Source organism: Heteronotia binoei, chromosome 18 (assembly GCF_032191835.1).
Source record: "Heteronotia binoei isolate CCM8104 ecotype False Entrance Well chromosome 18, APGP_CSIRO_Hbin_v1, whole genome shotgun sequence".
Taxonomy (NCBI): Eukaryota; Metazoa; Chordata; class Lepidosauria; order Squamata; family Gekkonidae; genus Heteronotia; species Heteronotia binoei.
This window is the reverse complement of record NC_083240.1, coordinates 16,246,258-16,258,760: the sequence shown is the minus strand read 5'-3', so window position 1 is coordinate 16,258,760 and position 12,503 is coordinate 16,246,258. Positions and strand designations below refer to the sequence as shown.

The 12,503-nt window shown below is 48.4% G+C and overlaps 1 protein-coding gene across 6 annotated transcripts in view; it reads right to left on the bottom strand.

The window, feature by feature from the left end:
- EPHB2 (EPH receptor B2) overlaps positions 1–12,503 on the bottom strand; it is a 159,405-nt gene that overhangs the window by 109,845 nt on the left and 37,057 nt on the right. For all 6 annotated transcript variants that reach the window (XM_060259166.1, XM_060259167.1, XM_060259168.1 and 3 more), the window contains exon 3: positions 5,405–6,089. In XM_060259166.1, coding sequence (XP_060115149.1) covers positions 5,405–6,089 — 685 coding nt within the window. The remainder of the gene's footprint in view (positions 1–5,404; positions 6,090–12,503) is intronic.

Here is a 12,503-nt window from a genome sequence, read left to right as displayed (position 1 = left end):
AATGCATACTTGGGTTCCTGTCCATTGGTTCAACACTGCATAAAAAGAATCATAATACACAACACATCACTTTTTTGCACTTTATCAGCAGCATAATGAAGGTGGAAGATGCAAAGTAACTGAAAGATACACTCTCTGTGCTAATTTTTTTTTTTTTTAAGTATCAGTGGAGAATTCATAATGCAGCAGTTCCACTCTGAAAGAGCAGGGGCTACCAAACTTCAACAGTCAACAGGGAAATTGGGATAAGGAGAATTTGGGAAACATCCCTGCTGGTTTTAAATAGGTTTAATGGCAACGGTTTTGTGCAAAGCATCCTGCAGTTTTTGCTGAGAATTCTTTATCGGAGATCCTAGTCCTAAAAACCAGTGGTGGGAAATTGTGATCTTCCAGGTCATTCCATTGCTGACCTAAGAGTGGCAGTCCTCCAACAGAGAAGCTTCAAGAGGAGATTACCAATGTGAGATTGCTGAACGTGAGTTCATTCACAAATTCAATCCCAGGCTGAATAGGGATACAGGATTCTTATCTCACTACAAATGGTGATTTTCTACCCCACTCTGCTCTAATTAATCTAATTATTCTGTGCACTGTACCACAGCATCCTGAGTTCCTTCTTTTCCACACCCCTCCCGCCTTCTGACTGGGATATAAGGACTCAGAAATCTCCACTCCAACTTGTATCTGATGAGGGTAGCTTGGATTCTCAAAAACTTATTCCCCTGCCCTGCCCTGGATAGCCCAGGCAAGCCCAATCTTGTCAGATCTTGGAAGCTAAACTGGGTCAACTCTGGCAAGTACTTGGATGGGAGACCTCCTTGGAATACCAGAAGCGGGAGGGAGGGGCAGGCTTTATTCAGCCACCTCTGAATATCCTCCAGGTCCCCAGTAGGAGGTCAGTCATCAGAGGTCACCATGACTTCCAGGTGCGCGCACACACACACACATAAAAATACAAACAAACACCAACAAGGAGCCTATATCTCCAAATTCTTGTTGGTCTTTAAGGGGCCACTGGACTCAAGTCTAGCTGTTCTACTGCAAACCAACATGGCTGCCCTCAGAAACTGGCCCTAAAAGGAGCCTCTCTCTCTTTGCCAAGGCAGACACCCCCCTCCAGTGGGGACAAAGATCCCAGCCACCAGCAACCACTCTCCATTGCCGCTCAGCTGACTGAAAAAGATTTGTGTGCTCGGAAATGACGTCAGCACACTTACAAGGATGCTAAAGCACCCCCTGTTGACACGCTGACATCGTTTCCAAGCGCACAGGAAGTGACATCACTGCATCGCAGATGACATTATTACATTGCTGGTGAGCAACACGCAGCCCATAAGTCCTCCCACCGGTTGACAGGCCATTCCTGAAAATGCTAAGCTACGCTCAGCAAAAAAGGCAGGATCCTGACAAGTGTGCCTGCGTTTTGGCAATCTCTAAAATAAACAGGACCCTGGACACTTCTAAAGATCGATGCATTCTAGCACAAGCTTTTGTAGAAGCAAAGCCGCTCCGAGAGATGCCTCCGGCGGATCTTCACTAGGCGATTATGAAGAAAAACATTTGTAAACAGCAGGGTCAAAGGGCCATGGAAGGTAGGAAATACAGGCTGAGAGGCAATTATGTAAAATTCAAATGTAATCAAGGAAGATAGAGGGACCATTCATGAGCACAGTAATTGGCGAGTTGTGCTAAGCTAGTTAACACCTGTGATCTAAATTTAAAACCAAAAGCCGAAGAGGCATTGTAGAGCTGGAAAAAGGTGCGGAAAATGGGAAGTCAGATGATCAAAAATTGGGAGCGCCTTCCCTATGAGGAAAGGCTAAACCGTTTTGGGCTTTTTAGTGGAGAAAAATAACTCAAAGGTTTATAAAATTTCATAGGGTGTGGCAAGAGAGGACAGAAGAAGAAGAAGAAGACTACAGATTTATACCCCGCTCTTCTCTCTGAATCAGAGACTTGGAGTGGCTGACAATCTCCTATATCTTCTCCCCCCACAACAGACACCCTGTGAGGTGGGTGGGACTGAGAGGGCTCTCACAGCAGCTGCCCTTTCAAGGACAACCCATGCGATAGCTATGGCTGACCCAAGGCCATTCTAGCAGCTGCAAGTGGAGGAGTAGGTAATCAAACCCGGTTCTCCCAGATAAGAGTCCGCACACTTAACCACTACATCAAACTTGCTCTCACACCAAAGCACCTCTTTCTTTGTTTCTCTTTGTTTCTGGCTGAGATTGCTTGGCTGTAGAGTCAAAGTGGAGTGGGGGGTCATATCATAGTAATTAGCTGCCACAAGAAGTGAGACTGCCACACAACCTTGTATGCAGGGCTTGTTTTGTAGCAGGAACTCCTTTGCATATTAGGCCACACACCCCTGATGTAGCCAATCCTCCCAGAGCTTACAATAAGCCCTGTACTAAGAGCCCTGTAAGCTCTTGGAGGATTGGCTACATCAGAGGTGTGTGGCCTAATATGCAAAGGAGTTCCTGCTACAAGAAAAAAGCCCTGCTTGTATGGGATGGTGGTGAAGGAACATCCATGTTCAGAGGTAGTTTGCTGACGTTTCTTTTTTTCTTACTTATACCTTTCTCCCCAATGGGAACCCACAGCACTTTACAATGGTCTCCTGTCCTCAGGCTGAGGGTTTGTGCCTGGTCCATGGTCAGCCAGAAAACTTCCAAGGCAGAGCAAAGATTCCAACCTGGATCTCCCAGATACCAGACTGATACTCTAACCACTGCACCATGCTGGTTCTCTTATGTTCAAAATACCAGAATTTTTTGGGGGGGGAGGGATTTGAGCCTGGAGAAGGTGAAGTTTGGGGAGGGGAGGGCCCTCAGTACAACGCTGAAGAGTTCACCCTCCAAAGCAGCCATTTTCTCCCGAGTGGCTGTTCTTCATTATCTGGAGATCAACTGTAATAGCTGGTGATCTCCAGAGGTCACCTGGAGGTTGGTAGCCATACAGGAGTCCCTATTTGTCCTGCTGGGCAAACTTACGTTTAACCTATCAGTACAGATACGTTTTCACAGCGAGGCAAACAGCAGATCCCCAGAGCCATTTCAGGTTACTCCTTGCCCTTTCAACTTTTCAATCCATGTTTTGGGGTTTGCTCCTGCAAATCAAACATGGTTCTTTATTGTCCCGCCATTTTTCGTTTCTTTGCCCTGAATTTTCTCCACCAAAATACACTCATCTTTCCATGTTACTTGTTCATCGATTAATCGGTATCATACACTGCTTATGTTAGGCCTGCCAAGCTCCCTCTGGGGGCGAGGGATCCCCGGTCTGGATGGCCCCAATCCACCAGCAGGGAGCAGGCCGCCGGGAGGATCCTTGCCCCCAAAGAGCCCCATCATTGAGCACTGTCCCCAGCGCAATGACATCATCCAGAAGCGATGTCATTGTGTCAGGGACACTCTAGAACGCGCGGTAAAACTCTATAGTACCATAGAGTTTGAATGCAAGTCCTAGAGCAACCCTGGCACAAGGTCCCTGGTACGATGACGTCACCTGGAAGCACGCGAGTGAGAGACCAGTCCCCTGCCACAGGGGCGGAGGGACTTGGCAACCCTAGCTTATGTATTTTGTACATATCGATGTGTCATACAGGAAGTACACACAAAACAAATGAGACTCTAAAGCCAACAGCAGAGCAGCAAACGGAAACCACTGACAACAGTATAAAAACAGGGTCAGACCGGGACAGCTTTTTTCACTCACTCTGATGCCAAAAAGCCCTTCCTCATTATCTAGAGACTCTGTCCCACATGGCTTTTGTATATGCAGTCCCCGTGATCCTTAGCATAACCTTTTTTGGTGGTTACAGGGGACTCCACCTTCATTTGCCACCAGGAGAAAAAGTGTCTGAATCCAACATGAAACTTGAAGACAGATGTGGGGGGGGTGAGATTCAGGTCACCTCACTTGTACACACCTGGGATTATGACAATTAGACCCACCACCACACACACACACACCCTATACACCAGCAGAAAAGATGAATGTACAAACAAAATGGCCGTCTACATCTCTTCTCAAATATCTCAGGACCTAACTATATGCCAGGGGTGGCCAACAGTAGCTCTCCAGATGTTTTTGTCTACAACTCCCATCAACCCCAGCCTTTGGCCATGCTGGCTGGGGCTGATGGGAGTTGTAAGCAAAAAACATCTGGAGAGCTACCGTTGGCCATCCCTGCTATACGCTATGAGGTCCAATGGTTTGACCAGTAGATGCTAATGCCATTTTAAAGAAGAAAATGTCTATTTTAAAATGTCATGAGGGCCCCAAATGGCTGAATTCTTCTGTAAAATGGTGTCCACAGTGTCTACTTTGGCCCTCAGTCAACTTCCATGCAGGAATTCTCCACTAAGCCTTTTAGACTAACTCGTTTGTTTGTTTCGATTTACATTCCACCCTCTCTTCGAGTGGGCTCAGGGCAGATAATAAAAATACATCAGATAATAAAAATACATGATAATTCAGCAGATTAAAAACTCTTCTCTCCTCCAGATATACTTGGTCCTCATCCAGTTGTTCTGGCTCATCTGTTCCACCCATGAAAAAGATCTAGTTAATGCCTCATGTTTCCTCAAACAGACAGACCTCCATCTTGGCACATGCAAAATGGTCCAACAAAACAAGGGAGGAGAGAGCAGATGGGCATACTAACCTTGAACCAATATACCACTCATTCATAAAGGATGCCCCATTCCTGAGGACACTGGCCAAACGTAGCACAGCATGAAACAGTGAAAGCAGACCAGCTTAGCTCTATACATACAACTACCTCCTTGCAGTTAAGAAGCATTGCCAAACACAAGCTTGCAATGTAGCCAGAAGTACAATTACCCAACCTTTCCTAATGGTTTCCACCACACAATTTACCACCTTTTTTTATCCAATCATTCCTCCAAGATGCCAGTGTATGGCCTACATGATTCTCTGCCTCATAAGTGCTGTGTATAGGGTTGCCAACTCCAGGTTGGAAACTGTCTGGAGATTTGTAGGTGGAATCTGGAGACGGCAGGGTTTGGGAACTCAGTGGGGCATGGTTCCATTGAGTCTACCCTCCAAAGCAGCCATTTTCTCCAGGGGAACTGACATCTTTCATCTGGAAATCAGCTGTAATTCCAGGAGTTCTCCTGGCCCCACCTGGAGCTTGGCAACCCTAAGTGAGTTAGGTTAAACTGAAACTGGCCAAAGGTCACCCAGAGAGCTTCATGGCTTGGCACATTTGAACTTAAGTCTTTTGGCAGTAATCTGACGCTGGAGTTACTATGTAGCAACATTTCTCATCGAATGGCAGCCATCTTTAGAGAGCGCAAGAGTCAGAAATCTCCATCTTGTTTCCTTCCAAGCACCCAGTACAGAATCTGAGAAGCATTCGTCACAGACCACCTACCTCTGCAGACAGTCCCATTCTCCACGGACTCATAGCCAGCTTTACACATGCAGCGTCCAATGGGCACCAACCACTCCCCATCGCCATTGCAGTACAACTTGATGGGTACATCCACCTCTTCAGCATTGGGGATGCAAGTGCCCCGCGCGGCCACCAGAGAAGTGCTCTCGGCTCCAGAGAGCGTCTCCTGGAAAATGGCTCCGTTCTGGATGACCCGCGGGCATTTGCGGTAGAAGACACGGACGGCGATCAAGGACATGCAGCCTCCATAGTCCTGGAAGGCCAGGTAAAAGCCATTTTTGGAGACGGGCCCAAAGCTCCGCACCTCAGTGTTAATTTTCATCACCCGGCCGCCAAGGTCCACCTGAGAGAAGCTCTCATCCGCCGCAATGGTGTCCACTTTCACCCAAGGGTTTTCCATCCAGGTAGGAAAGGTCTTGGTAGCAGAGTCAAAGTCGGATTCGTAATAGTAGAGGTTAAAGGTCTCCTTACAGGAGCCAGGGACATTGGGGATGCTGCTACAGTCCCGTACGGAGAACTTCATCTCCACATGAATGCGGTGGGCTCCTCTCCTCCGGATATACTTGGTCCTTAGCCAGTTGTTCTGGCTAGATTCAAAGACGTTGCATACCTGGTACGTCCGGATCGTGTTCATGTTCTCGTCGTAGCCGCTCACTTCTTCCCACTGCGGAGAGGAGACAAAGGAAAAGTCACAGCTCGGTACACCAACCCTGAGATGGCCTGCAAGGAGGGTTGCCAATTCTAGATTAAGAAATTCCTGGAGATCTGGGAGAGGAGCCTGGGGACAGAGAGGTTTGAGAAGGGGAGAGAGAGTACAATTGCTATAGAGGCCACCTTCCAAAGCAGATATTTTCTCCAGGAGAACTGATATCTGTAGTCTGGAGATTAGGACTGCCAGCTACAGCTTGTGTAGTTCATGGAAGTTTGGGGGTGGAGCCTGTAGAGGGCGGAATTTGGGAGTGGAGGGACTTCAATGGGATATGAAGCCATGGAGTCCACCTTCCAAAGCAGCCATTTTCTCCTGGTCAACTAATCTCTGTTGCCTGGAGATTAACTGAGGAGATCTCCAGCTACCACCTAGAGGCTGGCAACCCTGCTGGAGATGACTTATAATCTCAGGAGATCTCCAGGACCCATCTGGAGGTTGGCAACCCTACCTGCAAAAAAATAGAGCACAAACTACCACTACTGCAACCCAACTGTTTGGGTGAGCTGACACGAAGTCAAACTCTCCTTATAGAAATATCTGTCCAAATAGGCAGGATCTGCTGTTGTTGTTTTGTTGCAGGCACTCCTTTGCGTATTAGGCCACACACCCTTGATGTAGCCAATCCTCCTGCAGCTTACAGAGCTCTTAGTATGGGGTCTACTGTAAGTTCTTGGAGGATTGGCTGCATCAGGGGTGTGTGGCCTAATATGCAAAGGACAGCCTGCTACAAAAAACCCTCTGCAAATAGGCACGGCATTCTCATCTAGGGAAGGGAGAGGTTAATAATTGTGGCTCTCTCCCCGCATTAAGAAGAAGATGATGATATTGGATTTATATCCTGCCCTATACTCTGAATATCAGAGTCTCAGAGCGACTCATGATCTCCTTTACCTCCCACCCCACAAGACACCTTGTGAGGTGGGTGGGGCTGAGAGAGCTCTTGAAGCAGCTGCCCTTTCAAGGACAACTCCTATGAAAGCTATGGCTGACCCAAGGCCATTCCAGCAGCTGCAAGTGGAGGAGTGGGGAATCAAACCCAGTTCTCCCAGGTAAGAGTCCGCGCACTTAACCACTACACCAAACTGGCTCTTACGCCTACATTGTGTTAGAGAGCTTAAAGCGATTTCCCCCGTGACAGTACGTAGGCTCCGGGCCCAGTTTAAACTCTGCTGCCAACCGTGCAAAGCAGTTCAGTGATCTTAGTCTGTGTGCCAGAGATCCGTAGCCCTTCCAGAGGCGTGCGCACGGTTCGCACGCCAGCACAGCAGGTCCTTTGCACAGGTGACAGCACATTTTACCACGAAACCCCAAACCCACGCTGAGTCGTACCGCAAAGCCTCTTTTTGCCTTGCAAGGAGCCTGCGTAAATTGGGCTTTAATCAACTTTCCCTATGAATTTTAATCAAAGCATCCCTTAATCAATTTCTTTTGCCCGGGAACACCAGCAATAGCCCTGAAGCAAAACGGCATTCTGATTTTCGACGAGGCATGTTGCGGGCGTCTTATTTATTATCAAAGCTTCTACCACCCACCTTATTGGCAGAAAAGCCCTCAAGGAAGCTCCCGTCCAGGTTTAAAAACCCCATCATTAAAGAACACAATAAAAGGAAATAAACAGATGCACATTAAGGCTAAAAAGTCCAGCTGATAAAGGATATTAAAATAATAATCTGTGGCCTTCTCTGGCTAATGGGGAGCAATAGAACCAACAGAGAGATAATAAAACGGAACACTCCAAAATGGGGAAGGCAGGGTGGAGGGGTGGGGGGAAAAAGCAGTCGAAACGAGAGATGAATAACAATTTCTCATCCCGCTGAAACTGAAAATCCGTGCTTTGGTTTTGCTTCTCTGTTGCAAGGTTGGAAGCCTGGAGTCTTCATTTCTGGGCCCGTTTCGGTGCTCTCAGGCTGCATTTCTCCTCCTGTTTTTTATGCAACGTTTAACATATAAACGGTATAAGGTTGCCAAGTCCAATTCAAAAAATATCTGAGGACTTTGGGGGTGGAGCCAGGAGACATTGGGGTGGAGCCAAGATCAAGGCTGTGACAAGCATCATTTAACTCCAAAGGGAGTTCTGGCCATCACATTTAAAGGGACGGCACACCTTTTCAATTCCTTTCTTCCATAGGAAATCATGAAGGATAGGGGCACCTTCTTTTGGGGCTCATAGAATTGGACCCCCTGGTCCAATCTTTTCGAAACTTGGGGGGTATTTTGGGGAGAGGCACTAGATGCTATATTGAAAATGTGGTGCCTCTACCCCAAAAAACAGCTCCCCCAGATACCCGCGGATCAATTCTCCAAGATTTTCTATGGGGATAAATCTCCATAGGGAATAACAGAGTTCCCATCAGACATTTCCCTCCCCTCCCCCGCTTTCTGACGATCCAGAAGCGGGGGGAGGGCCTCCAAACCAGGGGATCCCCTGCCCCGACCTGGAGATTGGCAACCCTAAAACGGTATAAAAACAAGCTGGGTAGCCGTGTTAGCCTGTCTGTAGCACTAGAAAAGAGCAAGAGTCCAGCAGCATCTTAAAGACTAACAAAATCTGTGGCAGGGGAGACGGTTTCGTGAGGCACTGCTCACTTCTTCAGATCTGAAGACGGAAGCGGTGACTCTCAAAAGCTAGGGTTGCCAGGTCCTCTCATCATGCTGGTGAGGGCCAGAGGTGTGGAATTCTAGTACGAGCTCCTTTGCATATTAGGCCACACACCCCTGATGCAGCCAATCCTCCAACAACTTACAAGGCTCTTTTGTGTAAGCCCTTGGAGGATTGGCTACATCAGGGGGTGTGGCCTAATATGCAAAGGCGCTCCTGCTAGAATTCCACCCCTGGCAAGGGGGATCTGGGGGTTGTTCTAGGAGTGGACGGGGAAGTCCCCGTCATGACGACATCACACAGGAGTGACATCATCACATCAGCGATGCCGCATGGCGATGCTCTGCTCTTTGAGCAAACTCTATGGTAAGACTGGGCTCAAACCGCAGAGTTTTGCCCCAAAAGCAGGGTGTTGGTGTGCAACGTCACCAATGCGATGACGTCCTTTCCTAGTGATGCCATCATGTCAGGGACTCCCTGTCCACTCCTAGAACTCCCACTCCTGTTTGGAGTGGGCTTTCCCCTACAGGCCAACCGGCTGGTGGCAGGGAGAAGCCCCAAAAACCAAGGGATTCCCTTGCCTGGACATGGGGACTGGCACCCCTAGGACAAAAGCTCCTCCCCTGCCACAGATTTTGTTAGCCTTTTAGGCGCTGCTGGACTTTTGCTCTTTCCTGCTGGTTCAAAAACAGTATTCAAATGGCCAGGGTTTTAGGTATTTCATTGCTTCATTCGCACCCTGCCTTTTTCCGCAATGGGGACCCAAAGCGGCTTTCACCTTTCCCCTCTCCTCTGTTTTATTTTCACAACAACCACAACTCCATCAGGTCAGCCAGACTGGAAGTGTGTGACTGGCACAAGATCGCCCAGCAAGTTCCCAAGGCATTGTGGGGATTCAAACTCAGTCTTAGTCTGACGTTCTGACCATAACACTGTCTGTGTTGCAAAGAGAACACCAGCTGGAGAGGGAAAGCAGCTGCAGAGATTCTCTTGGGAAGAGCTAGAGTGGTGTAGTGGTTAGGGCGTCAGGCTAGGGTCCGTGAGACCTAGGTTTGAATCCCAACTCTGCCATGCAAGTTCACTGGATGACCTTGGGCCAGTCACTCTCAATCTAACCTACCTTCAGGGCTTTTTTTGAATGTGTATCAGGAACTCCTTTGCATATTAGGCCACACACCCCTGATGTAGCCAATCCTCCAAGAGCTTACAGGGCTCTTATGGGGCCTACTGTAAGTTCCAGGAGGACTGGCTACATCAGAGGAGTATAGCCTAATATGCAAAGGAGTTCCTGCTACAAAAAAGCTCCGCCTACCTTACAGGGTTGTTGTGAAGACAGAATGAGGAAGGAGCCCCACACAGGCTGCCCAGAGCTTATCCAAACCAAAAAAAAGCAACAAGAAGACTGAAGTCCTGGATCTACCAGAGTTTTCTCTGCAGGCACAATTTCCATTCACGGAGCCTCCCCCCTCCCTTGAGACCTTGAAATGGTTCTCCTCTAAATGCTGTTGGGGGGCTCCCTTCAGGCATCATTTGGGGCTGCCATGGGAGGGGAAGCTGACAGAGAGCCCGTTTGGTGTAGTGGTTAAGTGTGTGGACTCTTATCTGGGAGAACCGGGTTTGATTCCCCACTCCTCCACTTGCACCTGCTGGAACGGCCTTGGGTCAGCCATAGCTCTGGCAGAGGTTGTCCTTGAAAGGGCAGCTGCTGTGAGAGCCCTCTCAGCCCCACCCACCTCACAGGGTGTCTGTTGTGAGGGAGGAAGGTAAAGGAGATTGAGAGCCGCTCTGAGACTCTGAGATTCGGAGTGGAGGGCAGGATATAAATCCAATATCTTCTTCTTCTTCAAAGCTGCATTCCGTGGGTGGCAATCATTCCCCCACGAAAAAATCTCACAGATGAAAACAGGGAAACTCTTCTGTATTTGTAACACCCCTGTCCCCACACGAAGGACAGATGCCTGAGCAGGAATACAGTTCCGGCTGGCTTGGTATCAGGGGGTGTGGTCTAAGATGCAAATGAATTCCTGCTGCACTTTTCCTATGAAAATAGCCCTGTGCATGAGCAACCCCGCCCCTCCGAAAAGAAACCCACACACCACACATTGTTACTCACTGCTGATGGCTCTTCTCTGCCTGCCATTAATTACTCTGCAATTCATTTGCACTGCATTCATTGACTTCGCTAATAGCCTATTCTGCCCCCATTTCTAAAACAGGTGTTGGTAAACTTGCTTTTAACAGGGTTTTTTTTGTTTCTTTTAAAAAATCTTACTGTTTAATTGAATATTTAAGTTCACAAGAGAGCTGCGTGTTCTCGTTGCCGAAAAGGTGCAATTCAAACACAGCCACAGGTTTTGTCCTCTCAAGCGGGAGGGCAGAGAAGCATTCCTCCAAAAGCCAAAAAATCCAGGCAGAAATTTAATAGGAACAAGTATCAGAGCATCCCAGAGAGCGTTAGGGGCAGAGGATCCTGTTGGATCCAAATCCATAGCGTACCTTGGGCCCAGTATCCTATTTGCTGCATTGGATATTCAAATGTTTTCAGAGGACCTTCAAGCAGGCAAAAGGAGCTAAAGAGTTCCCTTATTCCCCTGGGGTTGCCAGGTCTGTGTTGGAAAGTACCTGGAGACTTTTGGGGGTGGAGCCAGGAGAGGGTGGGGTTTGGGGAGGGGAGGGGCCTCCGCATGGTACAATGCCCTAGAGCCCACCCTTCAAAGCAGCCATTTTCTCCAGGGAAGAAGACTGCAGATTTATACCCTGCCCTTCTCTCTGAATCAGAGACTCAGAGCGGCTTACAATCTTCTATATCTTCTCCCCCCACAACAGACACCCTGTGTGGTGGGTGGGGTTGAAAGAGCTCTTATAGCAGCTGCCCTTTCAAGGACAACTCCTGCAAGATCTATGGCTGGTCCAAAGCCATTCCAGCAGGTGCAAGTGGAGGTGGCGAATTAAACTCGGTTCTCCCAGATAAGTCCGCACGCTTAGAGCCAGTTTGGTGTAGTGGTTAAGTGCGCGGACTCTTATCTGGGAGAACCGGGTTTGATTCCCCACTCCTCCACTTGCACCTGTTGGAATGGCCTTGGGTCAGCCATAGCTCTGGCAGAGGTTGTCCTTGAAAGGGCAGCTGCTGTGAGAGCCCTCTCCAGCCCCACCCACCTCACAGGGTGTCTGTTGTGGGGGAGGAAGGTCAAGGAGATTGTGAGCCGCTCTGAGACTCTTCGGAGTGGAGGGCGGGATATAAATCCAATATCTTCATCTACCTCACAGGGTGTCTGTTGTGGGGGAGGAAGGGAAAGGAGATTGTGAGCCGCTCTGAGACTCTTTGGAGTGGAGGGCGGGATATAAATCCAATATCTTCTTCTTCTTCTTCTTCTTCTTCTTCTTCTTCTTCTTCTTCTTCTTCTTCTTCTTCTTCTTCTTCTTCTTCACTACACCAGACTGGCTCTGCCAGCTAGAGATCAGCTGTAAAAGTAGAAGCTCTCCAGGCCCCACCTGGTGGCTGGCAACTTGCAGCCTCCAAGAAATTCTTATTCTGAAGATGGGAGATGAGCATCCAGATGGACCTCTTCACCCCCATGAAGGTGTCCAACCATCTTTTAAAGCCATCTAGCCTAGCGGTCATCATGTCTGCCACTGTGGCTATGAGTTCCACAAGTTAACAAAGCCACTGTGCTAAAAAAAGAGAGCTTCCTTTCATCTGTACTAAACCAAGTTGCTCAACAACTCCATGGAGTGCTCTTAGGGTTGCCAACTCCAGGTTGGGAAATTCC